The 21630-nt window shown below is 37.5% G+C and overlaps 1 protein-coding gene across 1 annotated transcript; it reads right to left on the bottom strand.

Annotated features, from left to right (window-relative positions):
* Positions 1–5358: 5358 nt before the first annotated feature.
* Positions 5359–15182, bottom strand: LOC306899587 (vomeronasal type-2 receptor 1-like; the record flags this gene model as incomplete). The annotated part of the gene is made up of 12 exons (XM_079465952.1): positions 5359–6257; positions 6415–6538; positions 6729–6956; positions 7048–7803; positions 7883–8171; positions 8325–8557; positions 12206–13107; positions 13264–13387; positions 13502–13723; positions 13805–14560; positions 14646–14934; positions 15046–15182. The coding sequence occupies 12 exons, from the start codon at positions 15180–15182 to the stop codon at positions 5359–5361; spliced, it is 4959 nt and encodes a 1652-aa protein (XP_079322078.1).
* Positions 15183–21630: the final 6448 nt, after the last annotated feature.

Here is a 21630-nt window from a genome sequence, read left to right as displayed (position 1 = left end):
GCAAAATGTACATTTTGCTGTACATTTATAATCTAATATCTGTAAAGCCTTCTCTTTGTTGAATTGTTGAGTTCTAATCCAGGTTTTACCTTTTGTCTGGTTGAGTTAGATGTTTAATATATTAGATGTTTAATACACAAATACTCTTTACATGCCAACCATAGACATGATCCTTATTTAGCTAAAAAATTTATTCTTGCCATTTCAGAAGGGCCTAAAACTGACACTACAAGAGTCCTCATGATCTGGGCCTATTATCTGTATAGCGGAACTCAAATACGCGTGTGCACTAAATGTGGGTGTAGTGAGGTGGCGGGACGAGAGCCGGGATTCGAGGTGCGTGAGTGAGCAGCCGTACGCGCACCGGTCTCGTATCAAAGAGGAGATTGGCAGCATAAGAGGACGAGCGACTGGACCATCAGTGAGAGAGGACCAGGCCTGGCTTTTAGTTGTGGTTTGTGTGTGTCGGCTGACTATTTACGTTTTTATTAATCAAAAGTTTTTTTACGTTCGCTGGTTACCGCCTCCCTCCTTCCTTTTATTGAATGTGTTACAGTGGGCTTGTGTTGTTTTGGTGGCACCAGTTAAATTTGCTTGCAGATACTGTATATTCATGCCACTGAAGCCTTTACATCAGGCTCTTTTTCAGGTTGCAACAGATGAAAGACTTCATGCTTTGTTTTTCCCACCATGTGTTGTTTTGTATTTTGTTCAGGCTTAAACAGGATGATTTAACATTTAGGTGCAAATATGCAGAATAATAAACCAAAGCTTGAAGCTAAAATGGCAAATATCTCCACAGCTACAGTTAATTTTCCAGGAGAACTGACATAAACTGGAATAAATGTGATCCACACAGCACAGAATATGAGCATACTGAATGTGATGAATTTAGCTTCATTTAAGTTATCAGGCAGCGTCCGAGCCAGAAAAGCCAGAATGAAGAACAAGAGAGCCAGTAGACCAATAAAGCCCAGTACAGCCCAGAAACCTACAGTAGAACCCAGACTGCGCTCAAGAATGATCTTCTTTTTATAATATTTCTCTGCTCAAGTAGATTGTAGATCTCAAAACTGGTAAGAAATGCAACAATGACTTTAGCAGCCTATTGTTTTATTATGTCTACAGCTCTCTGTAGTATGTCAGGCTCTGTTCGGTAGAATTTCACAGAGTACTTTACACAAATGCCCTCCTCTTGTGCTGTATTCAGAAATGTGTCCCTTCCATTGTTTCCATAGTCATTGTCACTGTTCACAGCTACTACCCAAGACCGGCTTAAGTGTTTGAAGTGCTCTGCTCTGAAGATAATCACTAGCAATATTTTTGAAGAATGACGGGTATTCTTTCCTATTTCTGAGACACTCACATGTAGCTGAGTGACTTATCTAAACATAGAAAACCACATGAAATAGTAACAATAATTTGTCTGTTTTGTCAAAGTTTTGCTGCTATCCTCTTACCACTGGTATTTTATAAGGGCCTGTTGCTCTGGACAAAATCACTGTGGCAGAAAACTCAGACTATGATAGCATGTACAGGTATAAGAGCCTGTCCATTGCATTCATCCACCCCTTCCAACTCCTTACCTTTCATTAAAGCCATTGTTTAATTCATAGAAGTCGATCGTGATCCACAGGTGTTTTATATTCTGTAGCCAATAGAAACATTTGGGGGCACATTTTCAGTTTTGTTTATCTTCTCAATGGCAAAAATTATGGTATAAGCCATGCACCCATTTTTTTAAGGGTGAACAATGTGCACAAAACACAGAAATCCTGTACGTACAAATACATACATTTAAAGCAATATTATAGAGAATATGTCTAAAGCGTATTCAAAACATTGCACAAATAATTGCAAGAATTTAATTTAAAACACTATCTGATTGATGCATGAATCTACTTCCCATTTAAAATACTATAGTAGTTCAGATGTTAAAGGTTCTCTATGGAATTAAAAGGTCCTTCTATGGCATTGAAGAACCCTTTGAAGCACATTTTTTAAGAGTGTTTTAGTTAAAATTCAAAAAATTATCAGAATGTAGTAAATTATAAATTTGCCCACATACCTGCACACATAGATTTATATAACGTAGTATGCAATAAGCTTTTGAAAACAAATCTATATTTGAAATTTTGTCCTTCAATGTACATACTTGCTCAATTTGTTGCTTGTTTCTGAAATCATTCTTAAGAATAATAGCAATGCCATAGAAGAACCATTTTTAGTTCCACAAAGAACCATGCATTCAAATGTTTTTTAAAGAACCATCTCTTTCTGACCTCTTTATAATCTGAGGAACCTTTTTTTCACGACAAAGAATCTTTTGTGAAACAGAAAGTTTATTTTATTGTTAAAGGTTCTTTATGGACCCATTTAGACCAGAAAGGTTCTTCTATGGAATCATGAAGCACCTTAATATTTAAGAGTGTAATTAATCTTTGATAAATGTACACTAGTACTTTTATAAAAAAAAGAAATGTTTGTTGAATTAAGGTTGTAGTGTGGGATACATTTGTGAAATTTAACAAAACAAAAATAAGAAAAAGATTAACATAAAACATTTCTTTAACCCTTCACTCTAAAAAAAGGTTCTATATACAGTAGCACTAAAAGTGGTTCTTTAAGTGCTATATAGCACCATATCTTGATGCTGCATTGGTTCTTCGGAGGTTCTTTGTGGTGACAGAGGTACTATATAGCACCGTTTCCATATAAAGAACCTGTTTAGCCCCTATATGGTTCTTCGGCGGTTCTACAGCACCTCAATCATCCCAAAGCACAGCAGTAGAACCACGAAAGCACCAAAATATGATTCTATATGGCACTGAAAGTGGTTCCCGTATGATTCCCAGCCAAGAATCATAAGTGCTATATAGAACTAAAGTGTTGGGATCATGACTATAGTATGACATATATGATCCTTTCTCGGCTTGAGTAAAGGGGCCTGACGTCGACAAGGTCAGAGCCATCATGAACTGAGCAGACATCATTAAATAAAATTAATTGGCTATATTTTTTGTTTTTAGTGGGTTACGTTTATCAAAGAAACCCTTGTTGTTTTCTTCCGCTCTTAAAAACTTTAGAAACATTAGATGTTAAGACATTTATTAACAACATATATATATTTTAGGGTCACAGATGCATAAACTGTATTTCAAATCTTACTTTCATGCTTGACATTTTAATGACTAAAACAGTCAGTTGCATCATGTGTGTTGCATCATTGTCTTTGTTGTTGATTACAGTTTCCGATAATATCTTGTAGCTTCCAGCTATGCTTTAATTAAAGGGTTTCATATTTATGTTATTCATGTTTGTGGAGACATCTGTTTGCTTGCGGGCAAAAACAGGCCACTGGAGCCATTGCATCAGCCTCGTTTACAGGTTGCAACAGGTTCAACATGTTTCTGCTTCAGACATTTCAGTGTGACCCCATTCACTGATCACAAATACAGGTCAAAGAGTAAATTATCAGAGGAAACACAAATAATGTTTCATACAAAATATACTGTTTGTATAATTTTAGATGGATAAATAGTACTAGACAAGCAACAAGCATGCTTGATTTTAGTGAAGTGTATCATTCAATAATTTCCTAAATGTATTTTGCTACACTGGAAAAGCTCCTGCAATAATAATAATAACCACTTTAGACATTTGAACACACGTTTTAACACACTTTTAACACATTTAAACTAATTGATCTGCTGTGCAATTTCCAGATTACTTTCTGATAAATGTGCATATTCATTCTATTCCTAAACCATTAAATTATGGAAAACACATGGGCTATGTCAATGCAATAGAATAATTAAACATTCTTCCCGGGGTAGTCATGATATCAGATTTTGAATACACAAAATAATGAATGATACTGATATATATTTCAGCAAATAAATAATGTTATCTGTTAAATCTATATCTTTTTTTTCGAACTCGGTATATGACTGTAGTGAGACAGAGAGAAAGAGTTTGTAACCATTGTGGCTTTTGGCCCCAAACGGGTGCTGAATTATTTACAATATGATCATATGTATAGATTTAACAGAACATCCGTGTTTAATTTCACAGGTATGTTTTGACACCCCTAATCTTTCCACAACATTTGTTTGAACATACAATAATTTACCAGTAGTTCACCTTGTTTACCTTCAACGATGACAACGGCTTTTGGTTTGGTTTAATGTTAAATCTGTTTATTTTAATTTTATATATTGTCTGTTAACAGGTAAGCAGAATGGCTAATGACTATCTATGCCATACAATAGAACATTATGTCAAGCTACAGAAACTCTTTAAGTTTTGACATAACTCAACTAACTAGAATTATATTTTATAGTTTTAAAACGTTTAGGATAAATTAAGACTTGATTAATTTACAGTAGCCACAACTGGGCACGGTTACATTTTTTGCGTCAAAATCTGTGATGTCAAATCATTGCAACCTTAACCCGTTCTCTCAACGCTACAGCGAAGCACACGTTTTCCAAATATAACGGTAAAATATGAGACTTCAAACATAAGATCAGACATATAAATACACAGGGACAGTAGGTGGTGATATGTCCTACTTACACAGGCCAGCCTGCCTGCCATAAAAGAAGAAAGCGTTCAGTAAGTGTGTGTTCAATGTAAACATGCATTAAATCAAAGCTTTAAACTACCGTCTTTAAGACAGCTAAGACAATATAAGACATCCTCATCCACCATTATGTTATACTTTAAACATTATGAGAATATACTGACTAAAGCCCCCCCTAAATAGGGCCTAGTAATGCCACTGTTGCTGCAGTACACGCTTTAAAAAGGTGTTTCAAAAGGTTATTCGATGCCATAAAGAACCTTTAACATCTGAAAAAACTTTTATTTTAACAACAGGTTCCTTGTGGAACCAAAAATGGAAGTACTGTTTTGAGCACCTTTATTTGTCAGAGTGTACTGTTCACAAACAACCAAAAAAACAAATCCCACTAAGGTAATTTGTAAGAAGTAACCTTCAACCATTAATTAAATATAAAGACATTAGTTTTATTTAGTATAGAAGACACACTCCCTTACTACATAGACCTGCAAGACATTGCGATTAAACTCAAAATGACAAATACTGCTACATTGTGGGTAATTGATGGTCCAGTGTTCATAACACAATGACAATTCATAAAAATTTAACCATGAAATCGCATGGCCTATTTTGGTAAATTGAAGTTATTGATGACAATTCACATTTAATTGGTTTTATTTGTGTGTGTGTGTGCATGCTTAATTGTAGATGTGTTTTTGTATATACACACTACCAAAAATAATACAAGTCGTCTTTTACCCATCATGTTGTTTTATTTCTCAGTAGAAGTTAGTTTATGATTTTCCCATTAAATGTTGTTTTGTATTTTGTTCAGGCTTGAACAGGATTATATAACATTTAGGTACAAATATACAGAATAATAAACCAAAGCTTGAGGCTAAAATTGCAAATATCTCCACAGCTACAGTAAATTTTCCAGGAGAACTGACATAAGCTGGAATAAATGTGATCCATACAGCACAGAATATGAGCATACTGAATGTGATGAATTTAGCTTCATTGAAGTTATCAGGCAGCGTCCGAGCCAGAAAAGCCAGAATGAAGCACATGAGAGCCAGAAGGCCAATATAACCCAACACAGCCCAGAAGCCAACAGTAGAACCCAGACTGCACTCAAGAATGATCTTCTCCTTATAATATTTCAGATTTTTATTGGGAAAAGGAGGAGATATTGTTAGCCAAAGCACACAGATAAGAACCTGTATAAGTGTAAAGGCAAGAACACTGAGTCTCTGTTGAGGAGGCCCAAACCATTTCATGACATTACTTCCTGGAAGTGTGGCCTTGAAGGCCATTAACACAACTATTGTTTTCCCCAGAACACAAGAGATACAGAGGACAAAAGTGATCCCAAACGCTGTGTGACGTAACATACAGGACCACTCAGTGGGACGACCAATGAAAGTAAGTGAACAGAGAAAACACAGAGTCAATGAGAAGAGCAGCAGGAAGCTCAGCTCTGAGTTGTTGGCTTTCACTATGGGAGTGTCCCTCTTATTATGAAACAGAATGGCCAAAAGAACAGTTATTCCTACACCTAACAGTGAGAAAAAGACCAGCACTATACCCATAACTTCTGTGAATGACAGAAACTCTACAATCTTTAAAACACATTTATTGTTCTCAGCATTAGACCAGAATTCCCCTGGACACTGCATGCAGTTATTTGAATCTGGAAAGAAAGATATGATCACCATATTTAGAGGTAATTATAGTATTTTAATTATGAACTCCTTTGATCAGAAACTGTAGCCTGAACAGGAAAAGCAAAGCACAGAAGGAGCAACTAACACATTTTTGTTGGAACTTTGACTTGGTCTGAAGTTTACCTGTCTCATTACTGATTTCTCCATCTGCACATGGAATACAGTCATAACAGCAGACAGGTCTTCCTCTCTGTACAGCTTTCCTAGTGCCTGGAGGACAACTCTCACTGCACACAGATTTTGGCTTCTACAAACAAACACATTTTTTAAACATACAGTTTATAATGTTGATTGAATAATGAAAAGAATGTGGCATCAAGAACATCAAATAAAAAATTTTTATCAAATAAAGAAGTCAATGTTTTATTTATTTTTTTAAACACTTGTCATAGCTATTTTCACTTTTAAAATTAATTCAACCTTATATTGTCATTTACCTCCAGCTGTCCTCCAGCCCAGATGATGTTTTCAGTGTTTAGCACAAAGCGCTGGTCAGGGGGCAGTGAGGCATCATAGTAACCCACTGCTTTAAACTGAATTGATCCATCAGAGTCCTGCTGCCAGTTCACAACTTCATACTGGGCTACTACACCACCAGTGCTGTCAAACCACACACGATCTCCAAACTTTACAGTGAAGTTTACTTTTTTTAGAGCCTCAACAACCTATAAAAATATTAAAACAGCATTTATTAAGGCGGAAAAAGAAATAGGGTTACCCCTTTTCTTTAATATCACATTCTCTTTGCCTTTTTACCTGCTGTGGTTGTATTGTCAGGTTCTTATCACAACCTATAGGTTCTTTGCACTTGAGCATATTGTGTAGTGCATAAGCCACAGCATAAACTGCTTTGTAGACATTGCTTGAAAATCTTTGTTCAGGCACATCTTCATTGTAATTTCTCAACACTAGTAGATCCTGATATCTACTGCAATTAAGTTCCGTTTTTGAGGAATTGTTATCCCTCCGTGAACATGGAACAGCTGTGTCCCAAAATGCTTTTGTAACATAATCTGAAAACCCTTCAACAGCAATTTTTCTCACTGCAAACCCCAGTGAACCTCCAAGAACATGAAAAGTGTTGGGATTGGTCAAACTCTTTGAAGTTATCCATCCCTCTACGCCTATAATTTGGAGGCCTGTAATGTTCTGAATACTTAGTTGCTCAACAAGTAATCCCATCTCAAAAACAGAAATAAATGCAACAATCACTTTTGCAGTGCCTTTTTCTATTATGTCTACTGCTTTTTTGAGTTTTTCCGGCTCTGTTCGGTAGAATTTCACAGAGTACTCTACACATATCCCCTCATCCTGTGCTATTTTCAGAAATATAGACATTCCGTTGTTTCCATAATCATTGTCACTGTTCACAGCTCCAACCCAAAACCACCCAAATTTTTTGACTATGTATGCAAGTGCTCTGCTCTGATGATAATCACTAGCAATAGTCCTGAAGAATGATGGGTGTTCTTTCCTATTAATGAGACATTCACATGTTGCTGAGTGACTTATCTGAAGAAAAAAAGCACAGAAAATAGTGAAATAATCACGTAGTTAACTAGGTCAAACTTCACACGTTATTGCCGCTTACCACTGGGATTTTAAAAGGTCCTGTTGTTCTGGACAGAATAACTGTGGCAGAGGACTCTGTTTCTCCTATGATAGCATGTATAGGAGTCTGTCCATTGCACCCGTTTTCTTCTGCAAACTCCTGATCATTCATCACCGCCATAGTGGCACTCATAGAAGACAGTCTTGAGGCACATGTATCATAAATTCTGTAGCCAATAGAAACATTTGGGAGCAAAGTTGCACTTCTATTAATCTCCTCTATAGCAAATGTCATTATCTGAGCCATTCGAAAATCTCTTAGATTCACACTGTAAAAACAAGGTAACATTGGGCTAAATAGTAACCAAATAATTAAACATATTAAGTATCTGTTCCTGTTCTTTTTAAATGTTATATATGACTGATACCTAAAACAACATAACAAATATATCAAAAATAAATAAAATTCCTATAAAACACACCTGGAGCATGATAAAACCTGAGGTTTCTGCGTAAACTCAAATGACGATAAGGTTTCTTTACTGTGTATTGCAAAAAGTCCCCCAATAGTTACATCTTCATTCTTGAACATCAGTGGGTATTTTGGGTCTCCCATAATTTGGCAAAAAGTGTTTTCCGCCTTCGCCTTGGCATTAGGATGATGGAAAATCAGGAGTGTATAAAGAAAGATCAGCATCCCAAAGACTGAGCTCAGCTGTGGTTGGCAAATGCAACTAAACTGATACGGTATTTGCATTTGCTTTGTAGGCAAAATTAACATGGTTGAATGATTGCAAATGTAGCCAATGACCTCCTAGGGCACAGCATGATCCAGGTCAACTAGTTCAAAATTGCAATTAAAACTAATCAGATTTTCTTAAACCATTGAACATTGGCATTTGTGTACACTCAGATTTGGATAACATACACTCACAGCAATGCCATAGAAGAACCATTATGGTTCCACAAAAACATTCTGGTTCCACAAAGAACCATTCAGTCAAAGGTTATTTAAAGAACCATCTGTTTCTTTTCATTTTTACAATCTGAATAAACGTTTTAGCCACAAAGAACCTTTTGTGAAACAGAAAGATTCTTCAAATGTTACATGTTCTATATGTAACCATTTATACAAAAATGGTTCTTCTATGGCATTGTGAAGCAAAGTTATTTTTAAGAGTGGAATGTCTAAAAGCCTGTTTATGCAACAACAATGGAGTAGCAGTATTTCTTTAGCTTTTTTTATAAAATTTCATCTACCAAACGATGCCATTGTCAAAACTATCTGTTTACTTGATTTTGCAAAAGTTAGTTAAAACACTGTATTGCGCATGCCAGGCCAGTGGATGGCAAAAACACCATATGCTTGCACACATACTGCATGCATGGCCTATTTTACACCAAAAGTGCTTTTTAATACCATTTGTAATTGGGTATTTGTGTTTAAAGTTTGGTCTATGTAAATAATATCTGCATCATATGTTGCAGCAAATCTACTTTTTGCTGGAGAAATGTTAATGTCATGTAGCACAGACACACGGTAGCCAACTGGAAGCCGTCATTATTGTATTGTGAATACTCGTGCATGTATGACATCAGCATTTTCAGAAAGTTTCAGCTTTGAAGTTTACATGGAGGAGATAACTCTGTCGTTTTCAAAAACTTAGACTTTGAGACCCTTTTCCAGTTCACATGTAAATGATAAGCTCAAATTGCATAAAAGTGTTTTAGTGTGAGTTGAATGGGGTCTCCAGTAAACGGCCTCTAAAAGTCTTTCAAACTTTGCCTAGTCCAATGCAAGTTTAATATTTACACTTCCGTCCTTTATTAGTTGGTTGCTTGTTTTTTCGTTTGGGAATTGGTATTTTTTGGAATTACCTTTATTTATACTTTACTGTATGTATTCCGTTTGCATCTTGTTGTCATGAAACACAGAGGGGAGAACCCAAGTGCAGGCAGACACGGGGATGACGGGGTTAACAATATACTTTAATAATAAATAGAACAAAAAACACCCTCCATGGGGGAAAACGCTACTCAAACTAAACACTTCCCACATGGGGGGCAAAAACAAAACTACTAAGAACCATAAACATGAAACTGGGAACCATACATACACTACAACAGACCAGGGAACTTGGAAACAAGGCAGGCTACGTGAACAGGTACAGCATACAGGTACAAAACACACAATGAACGAGCACAAGACAAAAGACAAGAGGGCATCTTATAGGGAGACTAACAAAGGAGATAACAATGGGCAGGTGTGGGTACTGAAACACTCAGGGAAGGTTAACGAGACAAAAGGGCGGGAAACACTGACGAGACACGAGAAAGCACATGGCAAGTCAGAATAAAAAAAAGCCATGTCTTTCTCACACAAAACCTAAGGCTATGCCATGACTCCGCTGCAAGACTAATAATAAACAAGACATGATGGCGGAATCATGACACTTGTTCAATGCATCACTATTCTTGTTTAATGCAAAGCAAATAAGAGCTATCTATTCTCCTGGTCTAAAAATTGTCCAAGTCTGTTTTAACCCTTGTTTCCGGCTCTTGTTGTTGAGGAGTGCCAAACTGCCAATGCCAAATCCATTGTGGCCTAAAGATATGATTTACTACACAGTGACACCTAAACATTTTCTTGTGTTAATATTGTTGGAATAGTCCAGGTATACACCCATGAGTCACCACAATACATCCAGTGAGGGTGAAAGAGCGAAATCCTCACAATCAGCGCTTGAAGTAGGCCTGTAAGCATCAGTACCCAGTACCCTACTGGCCTGTTTTAATCTTCACGTTTTCTTGTGTAACAGCACTTCTCACTTGTTGTCGGTACCACTCCAAGTCAAAGCGAATGAAATAAAATTTTTTGGGTCCAATTTGTATTTAATATTATCAAATAAGTTGTTTGACAAATGGCTCCTTTAAAGAAAAATATTGCACCAGCAATATCTCTAAATGCTGTTTTATGTTGTGGACATTTCCAAAGTGGTAAAATTTGCATATGTCAATGTGCACAAGAGAGTACCGGAACTTTTTCACCACTTCAAGCACTGGTCATAATAGCACCTGTCAATGAGCGAGATGTACAAAGCAGGAAGTGAACATTCAGTCTTTATGGAAGCAGGAAAAATGGGCTGCAAAAAAGATTCTGACAAGGGCCAGAGATGACTGGATCAGAGCATCTACAAAATGGCACGTTTTGTGGGGTAGCTTCTTTAAGAAGGTTTTGCCTTGGCCACCAAAGTCCTCAGATCGTAATCGTGTGTGGGATGTGCTGAACCTACACATCTGTTAAGGCCTCACCTTGCAACCTCAAATGTAAAGGGATACTCCACACAAAAATGAAAAGACAACTCTGGTTACTCGCCCTGAAGTTGTTCCTAACCTGTATACATTTCTTTGATCTGATGCACACAAAGAAAGATATTTGGAAAATAATATATACAACGGATATTTCTGGGACATCATTGACTCCCATAGAAATGTTTGTATATATATATATTTATATACAGTATAGGCCTATATATATTCGTTTTTTATCTGTTGAACACAAATTAGATATTCTGAAGGATTTAGGTAAGCAAACAGATCTGGGGCACCTTTGACTACCATTTACATTTTTCCAACTATGGCAGTCAATGATCTCCCAGAAATGTCAGTTGATAACATTTTGCCAAATATCTTCAACAGAACACAGAAATGTTTACAGGTTTGGTACAACTCAAGGGGACAGAATTTTCATTTCTGGGTGAAGTATCCGTTAAAAGAATCTGCTGTTTTGCTGCCACAAACTACAATACTCATTCAGAGGTGTTGTGAGTCCATGTGGCCTGAATGATACCACTACTAAGATTTCGAGAACAAAAAAAACACACAAACAGTATAATCCCACTAGATTTAATTTAAGAGTCAGTTGCATCATATGTTTGTTCGTTTTATTAGTTGTTTAAAAACCAATTCATCCCTTAAGATGTCCATGACAAAAACATTATGTAGCCTACGGCTATGCTTTAATTGATGGGTTTCTCCTTTGCTTTGTTAAGGTACCTATTAAATTTGCTCCTGCGTGAATACATGTCAGTGGAGCTGTTGCATCATGATGTTTTTCAGGTTGTGACATGTGAAAGTCCTTTGTGTTACTGCATGTCACTTTAATGACCCTCTTACAAACAAAGGCCAGAAAGTAAGATATGTATTTCGAACCCTCAAAAAAAGCCTTAAACTGGTAAAGCTCCAGTGTAACAGCATATATATGAAAGTAGGTTTCTTATAACATGCTCAAATATGTAAAACATGAAGCATAGATAACTTTCATGCAAATATAGGAGTGTCAGTTTATTTCTTAGTGGGGCACAGTTTGTGTTTTTCCCATCAAATGTTGTTTTGTATTTTGTTCAGGCTTAAACAGGATGATGTAACATTTGGGTGCAAATATACAAAATAATAAACCAAAGCTTGATGCTAAAATGGCAAATGTCTCCACAGCTACAGTAAATTTTCCAGGAGAACTGACATAAGCTGGAATAAATGTGATCCACACAGCACAGAATATGAGCATACTGAATGTGATGAATTTAGCTTCATTGAAGTTATCAGGCAGCGTCCGAGCCAGAAAAGCCAGAATGAAGCAGAAGAGAGCCAGAAGACCAATATAACCCAGTACAGCCCAGAAACCAACAGTAGAACCCAGACTGCACTCAAGAATGATCTTCTCTTTATAATATTTCATATTTTTGTAGGGAAAAGGAGGAGATATTGTTAGCCAAAGCACACATATGAGAATCTGTATAAGTGTAAAGGCAAGAACACTGAGTCTCTGTTGAGGAGGCCCAAACCATTTCATGACATTACTTCCTGGAAGTGTGGCCTTGAAGGCCATTAACACAACTAATGTTTTCCCCAGAACACAAGAGATACAGAGGACAAAAGTGATCCCAAACGCTGTGTGACGTAACATACAGGACCACTCAGTGGGGCGACCAATGAAAGTAAGTGAACAGAGAAAACACAGAGTCAATGAGAAGAGCAGCAGGAAGCTCAGCTCTGAGTTGTTGGCTTTTACTATAGGGGTGTCCTTCTTACTGTAAAACAGAACTGTGACCAGTACAGTTATTCCTACTCCAAACAGTGAGAAAAAGACCAGCACTATACCCATAACTTCTGTGAATGACAGAAACTCTACAGCCTTTAACACACATTTATTTTTCTCAGCATTAGACCAGAATTCCTCTGGACACTGCATGCAGTTATTTGAATCTGGAAAGAAAGTTGTGTTTGCAAGAATTAGAAACAAAACAAAACTTTAGTTTTGAACTTCTTCGCTAAGAAACTGCTTCATGAACAGTAAAAGAAAAATACAAAAAAAGCAGCTAACCAGTTTTCTTTGCATCTTTGACTTTGTCTGAAGTTTACCTGTCTCATTACTCATTTCTCCATCTGCACATGGAATACAGTCATAACAGCAGACAGGTCTTCCTTTCTGTCCAGCCTTCCTAGTGCCTGGAGGACAACTCTCACTGCACACAGACCTTGGCTTCTACATGGAAGACATTAGTTATAAATGCATTCACGTTGTCTACTGTGAACCATGTTGATCAGAAGGGGATTTTGGTGATAACACCAAAGCTAAATAGAGCTGCATTTTATTTACCTGTCCTCCAGCCCAGATGATGTTTTCAGTGTTAAGCACAAAGCGCTGGTCAGGGGGTAATGAGGCATCATAGTAACCGACTGCTTTAAACTGAATTGATCCATCAGAGTCCTGCTGCCAGTTCACAACTTCATACTGGGCTACTGCACCACCAGTGCCGTCAAACCAGACACGATCTCCAAATTTAACTGTGAAATCGACCCTTTTCAGAGCCTCAACAACCTATCAAAAAGTAGTTCTAACAAACATTAATGCATAAAAGAAAATAGTGTTACCTTCACTCTCCTTTAATTTCTGTTTTACCTGATGTGGTTGTATGGTCAGGTCTTTCTCACAACCTTCTTTTTCTTTGCACTTGAGTAAATTGTGTAGTGAATAGGCCACAGCATACACTGCTTTATAGATGTTACCTGAATATGTTTGTTCAGATCCTTCTTCAACATACTTTTTTAGCACAAGTAGATCCTGATATCTGCTGCAATCTACTTGACCTTTAGATGAATTCCCATCTTCTTGTGAGCATGGAAAAGCTGTGTCCCAGAATGCTTTTATAACATAATTTGAAAATCCAGCGATGTTAATGTTTTTCACTGCAAAACCCAGCGATCCTCCTAGCACATTAAAACTGTTTGGGGTGATTAAACTCTTTGATGTTATCCATCCTTCTACACCAATCATTTGGAGGCCTGTCATGTTCTGAATACTCAACTGCTCAAGCAGATATCCCATTTCAACATGGGATAGAAATGCAACAATGACTTTAGCAGTGCTTTGCTTTATTATGTTTACCACATACTGCAGTTTTTCAGGCTCGGTTCTGTAGAATTTCTCAGAGTACTCTACACAAATGCCTTCCCCCTGTGCTGTTTTCAGAAATATGGCCATTCCGTTGTTTCCATAATCATTGTCACTGTTCACAGCTCCAACCCAAGACCAGCCGAAGTGTTTGACTATATATGCAATTGCTCTGCTCTGATGATAATCACTAGCAATAGTTCTGAAGAATGATGGGTATTCTTTCCTATTACTGAGACACTCACATGTTGCTGAAGGACTTATCTGAAAAATAAAGCATACGAAACAGTGAAATGTTGATGCAGAAATATTGTGCTTGTGTCAAACTTTCACTGTTATTTTCTCTTACCACTGGAATTTTAAAAGGTCCTGTGGTTCTGGAAAGAACTATGGTGGAAGAAGACTCTGTTTCTCCTATGATAGCATGTATAGGTGTCTGTCCACTGCATGTTTCTCTTGATGTAAATGCCACTCCATTCATCAATGCCATAGTTGCACTCATTGAAGACAGTCTTGAAGCACACGTATCATAAATTTTATAGCCAACAGATATATTTGGAAGCAACGTGTCACTTCTGTTAATCTCCTCAATTGCAAAGATTATAGTTTGAGCCAGCCGCAAGTCTCTAGGATTTACACTGTCACATTTCAGAAGCATTAAAAAAAGTTAAATATTTTTACTGTACTTATTCATGTGAGAAATTGTTATTCACACTGCCTTTTCTCAAATAATATAAAATGTAACAAACCTAGAGCATAACAGAATCTGAGGTTTTTGTGTAAACTCGAATGATGGTGATGTTTCTTTACTGTGAATTGCTAAAAGTGTTCCAATAGTTATGTTCCCATCCTTGAACAGCAATGGGTACTTCGGGTCTCCCATCATTCGGCAAAGAGCGTTTTCGACCCTAGTATACAGGGAATGAAAAACAATGATTGTGTAAAGATAGATATGCATCCCAATGACCTCAGATTGAGCTTCTTAATGTCAATGACCTGATACAGTATTTATACTTGTATAGACATCACTATAAGGATGAATGATTGAGAATACAGCCAATGACCTCAGAGGACAAGACAGGTCAACTCAGGTCAAGAATGCAGAATTGTCATGCTAATACAAATACTGTATTTACAAGAGTAAACATTTACAGTACTTGTTTTTATTAAATTCCATTTTTATCTATCCAGTTCAACAGGGCTGTGTCAGTTTACCAATGTCATTTCAACCTGCCTGACTTTTTTCTGTATAAAACAACAGAAGATATTATATAAGATATAAGTATGTTGTTAACCAAACAACACTGGCCCAAATGACTTCCATGAACGCAAAACCACAGAGACATTTCTCAAAATATGTTTTTTTTTGTGTTCAACAGAATAAAGATTTTAACAATTTTAACAATTTTGACAGTATTTTCATTTTTGAGGGAACTATTTTCATTTTTGACTTTGAAACTCAATATTAGAACTAGTCAGAAATAAGCCAGTTTGCTGACTGATGCAATAATACATTCTAATGATAAATCTTAAAACAGAGGAACCGTGGCATATTGGCCATTACTGTCAATTTAAATTAAGGCTGGTTAATCTGATTAGGAATTATTTTTTTGTATTTCGTAATGTATTTTTAACCAAATGCTAAAGATTTTGTGTGTGACCATTGCACATGTAGTGTGACTTACTTCCTTCTGGGAAATTAATTTGTGTGAATGCGTAACATCTGTACAGTTTGCTGAAGCTTTTAAATGCATCTTTAATGTTTTATGTGGAAACATTCATTTTTTCATATTTATGTTTATGGGAAAAGTATTTTATTCTCATTTAAACAAATTACCCTGTGGGGCAAATACAGCGTACTTTGACTTTGATTAACATAACATAACATAACATAACATAACATAACATAACATAACATAACATAACATAACATAACATAACATAACATAACATAACATAACATAACATAACATAACATAACATAACATAACATAACATAACATAACATAACATAACATAACATAACATAACAACATATATAATAACAGCTTAATAATAACAGCTTACATTATTTTATTTAAATATTTTTTTCATTTTAAAAGATTAAACAATACAGTTAATAATAAAATTAGTTGTAAATGCAGAATTGCGATAGGTGCGATTGGAAATATAATTGTAACATTGCTGTAAAATTATTAGAGATCTGTGCTTCCAGGCCCACTTGACGCTCATCCAAAACACACACGTGTGCAGACAATTTGTAACTTTTCATTAAAATGAACTAACCCTGGAATATTAGTTAGTTGCTATGGTTACTTACATACCCAGAAATGTACCTCTGTTTTTCTAACCGAAAGTTGAGGTTATCAGCTGACCTACCCTCAAACATACCCGGGTATGTCACATAACCAGCTTTCTGGAATACGGAAGTGCAACTTTAAAGGCAATTGTTTTCCCCAGAACACAGGAGATACAGAGGATGTTATGACAATTGCCGTGATAAATGTGACTTTTATTTGACTCCCGGCTAGAACAAAATATTGAAAGATAGACACATATATTTTTTATTGTACTATCTGACTATACTATATTTCCCTGTAATAGTTAGGTCACCTGTACACAAATCTTTTGACTGGCTCCTTATCTCTTGTTTCCTGCTCTACGGCAGCTGCTTTACTGCATCGCTGACCAGTCAGCATTTTGTGAATAAAAAAATAATTAAGAGCTTTAATAATAACGATGCAAATATTTATCAACTACTTTTAATTTTTCTTAATAGAAATTTCATAGGTCACGAGTCTAAAAAGAACAATACAAATCATTGTGTGCAGTTTTATCTGCTTGCAAAAAAAAATAACTTCTTACTGACACTGCCAAGCTGTGTGTTTGCCTGCTGTTTTGGTCTGCAGTGCCCTCTAGTGATTCATCAACAACATTAGATTTTCTCATTTTCACAGTGGGATGAATATTAATGCAATAACACTGGTCATCACATTAGGCCTACTCATTTTTGTTTGTTGTTCAGTGTGAGTTCTCAAAAGACTCCTTTTTTGGACAGGTTAATGATTGTTTACAAAGATTACTTCTCAAAATAAAATCAGATGCTTCATTTAAATTCACCATAAACTGCATTCAACAAAATATTTCAGTATCTGACATATTAACATTAAAATGTATTATATAGAACAGTTTTTGTGGCTTTCATAAGCTTTAAAAAAGCAACCTCCAAACTTGCGTATTTATTGTTGAAAGGTTTCTATAACATAAAATAAACTTCAGAGAGATTAGACAAGGCTTTGTTTAAGATGTTTTTTTCCCCACTGGGTTCAACCTCTTGCACAGACGCATATTCATTAAATATGTTTTGATTGAAAAGGACAATTCTCAAAGCACTTTCACTCCTCTGCATGCCAGGCCATGCCGATAATTAATTATGATGTAATGCTAATACAGCTGTTGTTTTCCAGAATGACACCTTATGTTCTTATCTAATCACCTCAGATGGAAACACTTACTTGTCAGCACTTGTCTAAGAGGCTGTTGTACACCTGCCCTCCACCCTTAGGGAAATGGCAAATTGGAAAGGTGGAGCCGCATCACTCCTTTAAACCTACTCATGTCCAATTAAATCATGGCTATAGGCGATTGAATAGGAACAGTGTTGCCTTCTCTAAGTTCAAAAACAATACATAGCTACCCTTAAGACTTAATATATTTGTTTTGTCTACTTGTTTCTTTACTTTAGGGATTGGAGCGGTTTATGGTTCATTTGTTTGACAGCTTGTGTCTCTTTGGTTGATTTCTAATTAATATTGGTAGACAGAAAAAAAAATGTGTAACTGCACAAGAACAGAATGTTTTTGAAATGGACACAAAATATAGGCCCGTTTCACAGACAAGGTTTAGCCTAATCAACTATGCTTTAGTTAATTTAGACGATTTAAGTCGGTTTTATTAAAATGCTATTGATTAAAACATTACTGATGTGCTTTTTAAGGACGAAACAATGGCACAGACATATTAAAGATATGTCAGGGCAAGTTATTTTCAGTTATGACAAATCAGAATTCATCATCTTAAGCTTTGTATGTGAAACCGGGGCATATTGTTCTAAGGAAATTAATCAATAACTAGTTATATAACTAGTTAATATTTGTTATATAATTGGTGTAATGAGAGGGTCAAATACATAAATGCACTGTATTTGTTTATTAAAGTCTATGTTAGACCAAACCATGGTTTTAAGCATGCAAGCACATTGATATACTTCACATTTTAGAAGAAATGGCCTAGTGTTCATTTTATTTTGAAAGATTTTTCACATTACATTTGTAACGCAGCCCATATCCGATATGCAGATAACACACCACACATTATTATAGTATAATTAAGAAAATTATAATTTATTTATAAAAATATCAAGATGAAAAACGTTTGTCTTAACATCTAATGTATTATTTAAGTTGCATGTTGATTTTTATAATAAAGGTCCATATTAGGCTACTTATGAATAAAAATGAATATATATTGCATAACTGAAACATGATAGAATCAATATAGTCAGCTAAATCTACTTTATTTTCTGTTTAAGTGAAACAACTAAAGAATAGTTATACTTTATAAAGAACTAAATATATTAATAGAAATATATGATTGGATTATATAAATCGCAACAGGACTTTTTTAAATTAGCAGAGCACAAATGAGAAATGCGGGGCAATAAATAAGGCCAAACTAGTGCATGGCCATGCCTGAGATTATCAATTTCAATCTGGTCATTTCAATTCTGAAAACAAAGCACAAAATATGAAATATAGAGCTTTTAAATGTTAATTTTAAACAAGTTAGCCTAATGACATGCAATGTACAATTTAGGGACAAACACATAATCGCTTTAATATTTCCCGGAAACACAAGCCTTGAGTTTGCTCCAACCAACAGACAACGTGTCCCTTAATGGTGTCTGACTTTCATTTTTGTCACAATTCAATCAAACACAGAAAGGATATCCAACTACTCACAACATAACAAATCTACGCAAAACATAACGTAAACTGTTACCGACTGCCGTAAAACTGAACTCTGGCCACTAACATTGTATGATTGGTTGAGGGTACCTCACGTAATCCAGGTTAGCCATTAACCTTTTTTCCAGTGACAAGAAAGTTTTACAGACCCTTTACAGACTTGACGTCATGCAATCTGAACTCTGCCTTTTTGGCAGGCATTCAGGAGAGTGCTAGAGTGGCTGTAACATTGGTATTGACCGTGGTTAAACAAGGCCCCTGCTGGAGCGACGTAGTTGTCAGTTACTGTGTTCCAATATTTTTTTGTGATTTAGTATAATTTGAGTCTTTGATTTGTTTTATGGAATCTCTGGTTGAGCGTCAAGCTGCCAGTATGGTTCTAGTAATGGCTCCATGCGAGCATTTCTATTATCTTGAATTCAAATTGTTAATAAAATCTTTTGTATTTTTATATGATACCTGCATCCTCCTGCCTACCTTAAATTATTAGAGAACGTACCTGTGTGCTTTAAAAGACCAAAAAGGTTTATTTTGATCATACCTTCCCAGGTGGCGTAGTCGTTTTTTCTATAAATATATGTCTTGTGTTATTGAGAACAAGACTTGGTCACATTCTGACGTGGCAGCGATTCGGCTGCGTTCTAGCGTGGTTCACAAGGCATGGTTACATATTCACACTGAGCGATAGGTGCGATTGATAGGTACAGCAAAAATGGCTGAAAAACAGCTCACTCGTAGTGTTGTTGGTTCACCGAAATCTTACTTAACACCTCGTTATCACTTGGTGAAAAATCCCCTTAGTGCTATGAGAGTGGAAGTAACCTAGCTGGCAGCTATTTTAGCAGAGGTAGACCCAGCCGGGTTCAGCCCGAAGGAGCGACGTGGGGACGCCTTCCCGTGGGCTCACCATGTGCGGGCTGGACCCTAGGGGGTCGTTGCATAGTGGATCGGGCGGCAGTCAGAGGGGAGGGCCTCGACAACCCGATCCATGGACACGGAAACTAGCTCTATGGACGTGAAATGTCACTTCGCTGGCGGGGAAGGAGCCTGAGATGGTGCGTGAGGTTGAGAGGTTCAGACTAGAGATAGTCGGGATCACCTCTACGCATGGCTTGAGCTCTGGAACCACACTTCTTGAGAGAGGAAGGACACTTCACCAGTCTGGAGATGCCCCTGGTGAGAGGCGGCGGGCTGGTGTGGGTTTGCTTATAGCCCCCCAGCTCTCCCGCCATGTGTTGGAGTTTACCCTGGTGAACGAGAGGGTCGTTTCCCTGCGCCTACGGGTCGGGGATAGGTCTCTCATTGTTGTTTGAGCCTACGGGCCGAACGGCAGTGCAGAGTACTCTACCTTCTTGGAGTCTCTGGGAGGGGTGCTGGAAAGTGCTCCGACTGGGGACTCCGTTGATCTACTGGGGGACTTCAACGCCCATGTGTGTAACGACAGTGACACCTGGAGGGGCATGATTGGGAGGAACGGCCCTCCTGATCTGAACCAGAGCGGTGTTCAGTTATTGGACTTCTGTGCTAGTCAGAGTTTGACTATAACGAACACCATCTTCAAGCATAAGGGTGTCAATCAGTGCATGTGGCACCAGGACACCCTAGGCCGCATGTCGATGATCGACTTTGTGGTCGTTTCATCTGATCTGCAGCCATATGTTTTGGACACTCAGGTTAAGAGAGGGGCGGAGCAGTCAACTGATCACCACCTGGTGGTGAGTTGGATCCGATGGCGGGGGAGGAAGCTGGACAGACTTGCCAGACCCAAACGTACTGTAAGGGTCTGCTGGGAACGTCTGGCCGAGTCTCCTGTCAGAGAGATCTTTAACTCCCACCTCCGGCAGAGTTTCAACCGGATCTCGAGGGAGGTAGGAGATATTGAGTCCGAGTGGACCATGGAGCTGTGGCCGTAAGGTCTCCGGTGCCTGTCGAGGTGGCAATTCCTGAACCCGGTGGTGGACACCGGAAGTAAGGGAAACCGTCAAGCTGAAGAAGGAGTCATATCGGGCCTGGTTGGCTTGTGAGACTCCTGAGGAAGCTGACGGGTACCGGCAGGCCAAGCGGACTGCTGCCCGGGTGGTTGTGGAGGCAAAAACTCGGGCCTGGGAGGAGGACTATCGACTGGCCTCGAAGAAATTCTGGCAAACCGTCCGGCACCTCAGGAGAGGGAAACAGTGCCCTACCAACGTTGTTTACAGTGGAGGTGGGCAGTTGTTGACCTCAACTGGGGATGTCGTCGGACGGTGGAAGGACTTCGAGGATCTCCTCAATCCCGCCGTCACCTCTTCCATTGAGGAAGCAGAGACT

This window comes from Barbatula barbatula (assembly GCF_947034865.1).
Source record: "Barbatula barbatula genome assembly, chromosome: 10".
Lineage (NCBI taxonomy): Eukaryota > Metazoa > Chordata > Actinopteri > Cypriniformes > Nemacheilidae > Barbatula > Barbatula barbatula.
The sequence above is the reverse complement of the archived record's forward strand: the minus strand, read 5'-3'. Positions and strand labels throughout refer to the sequence as shown.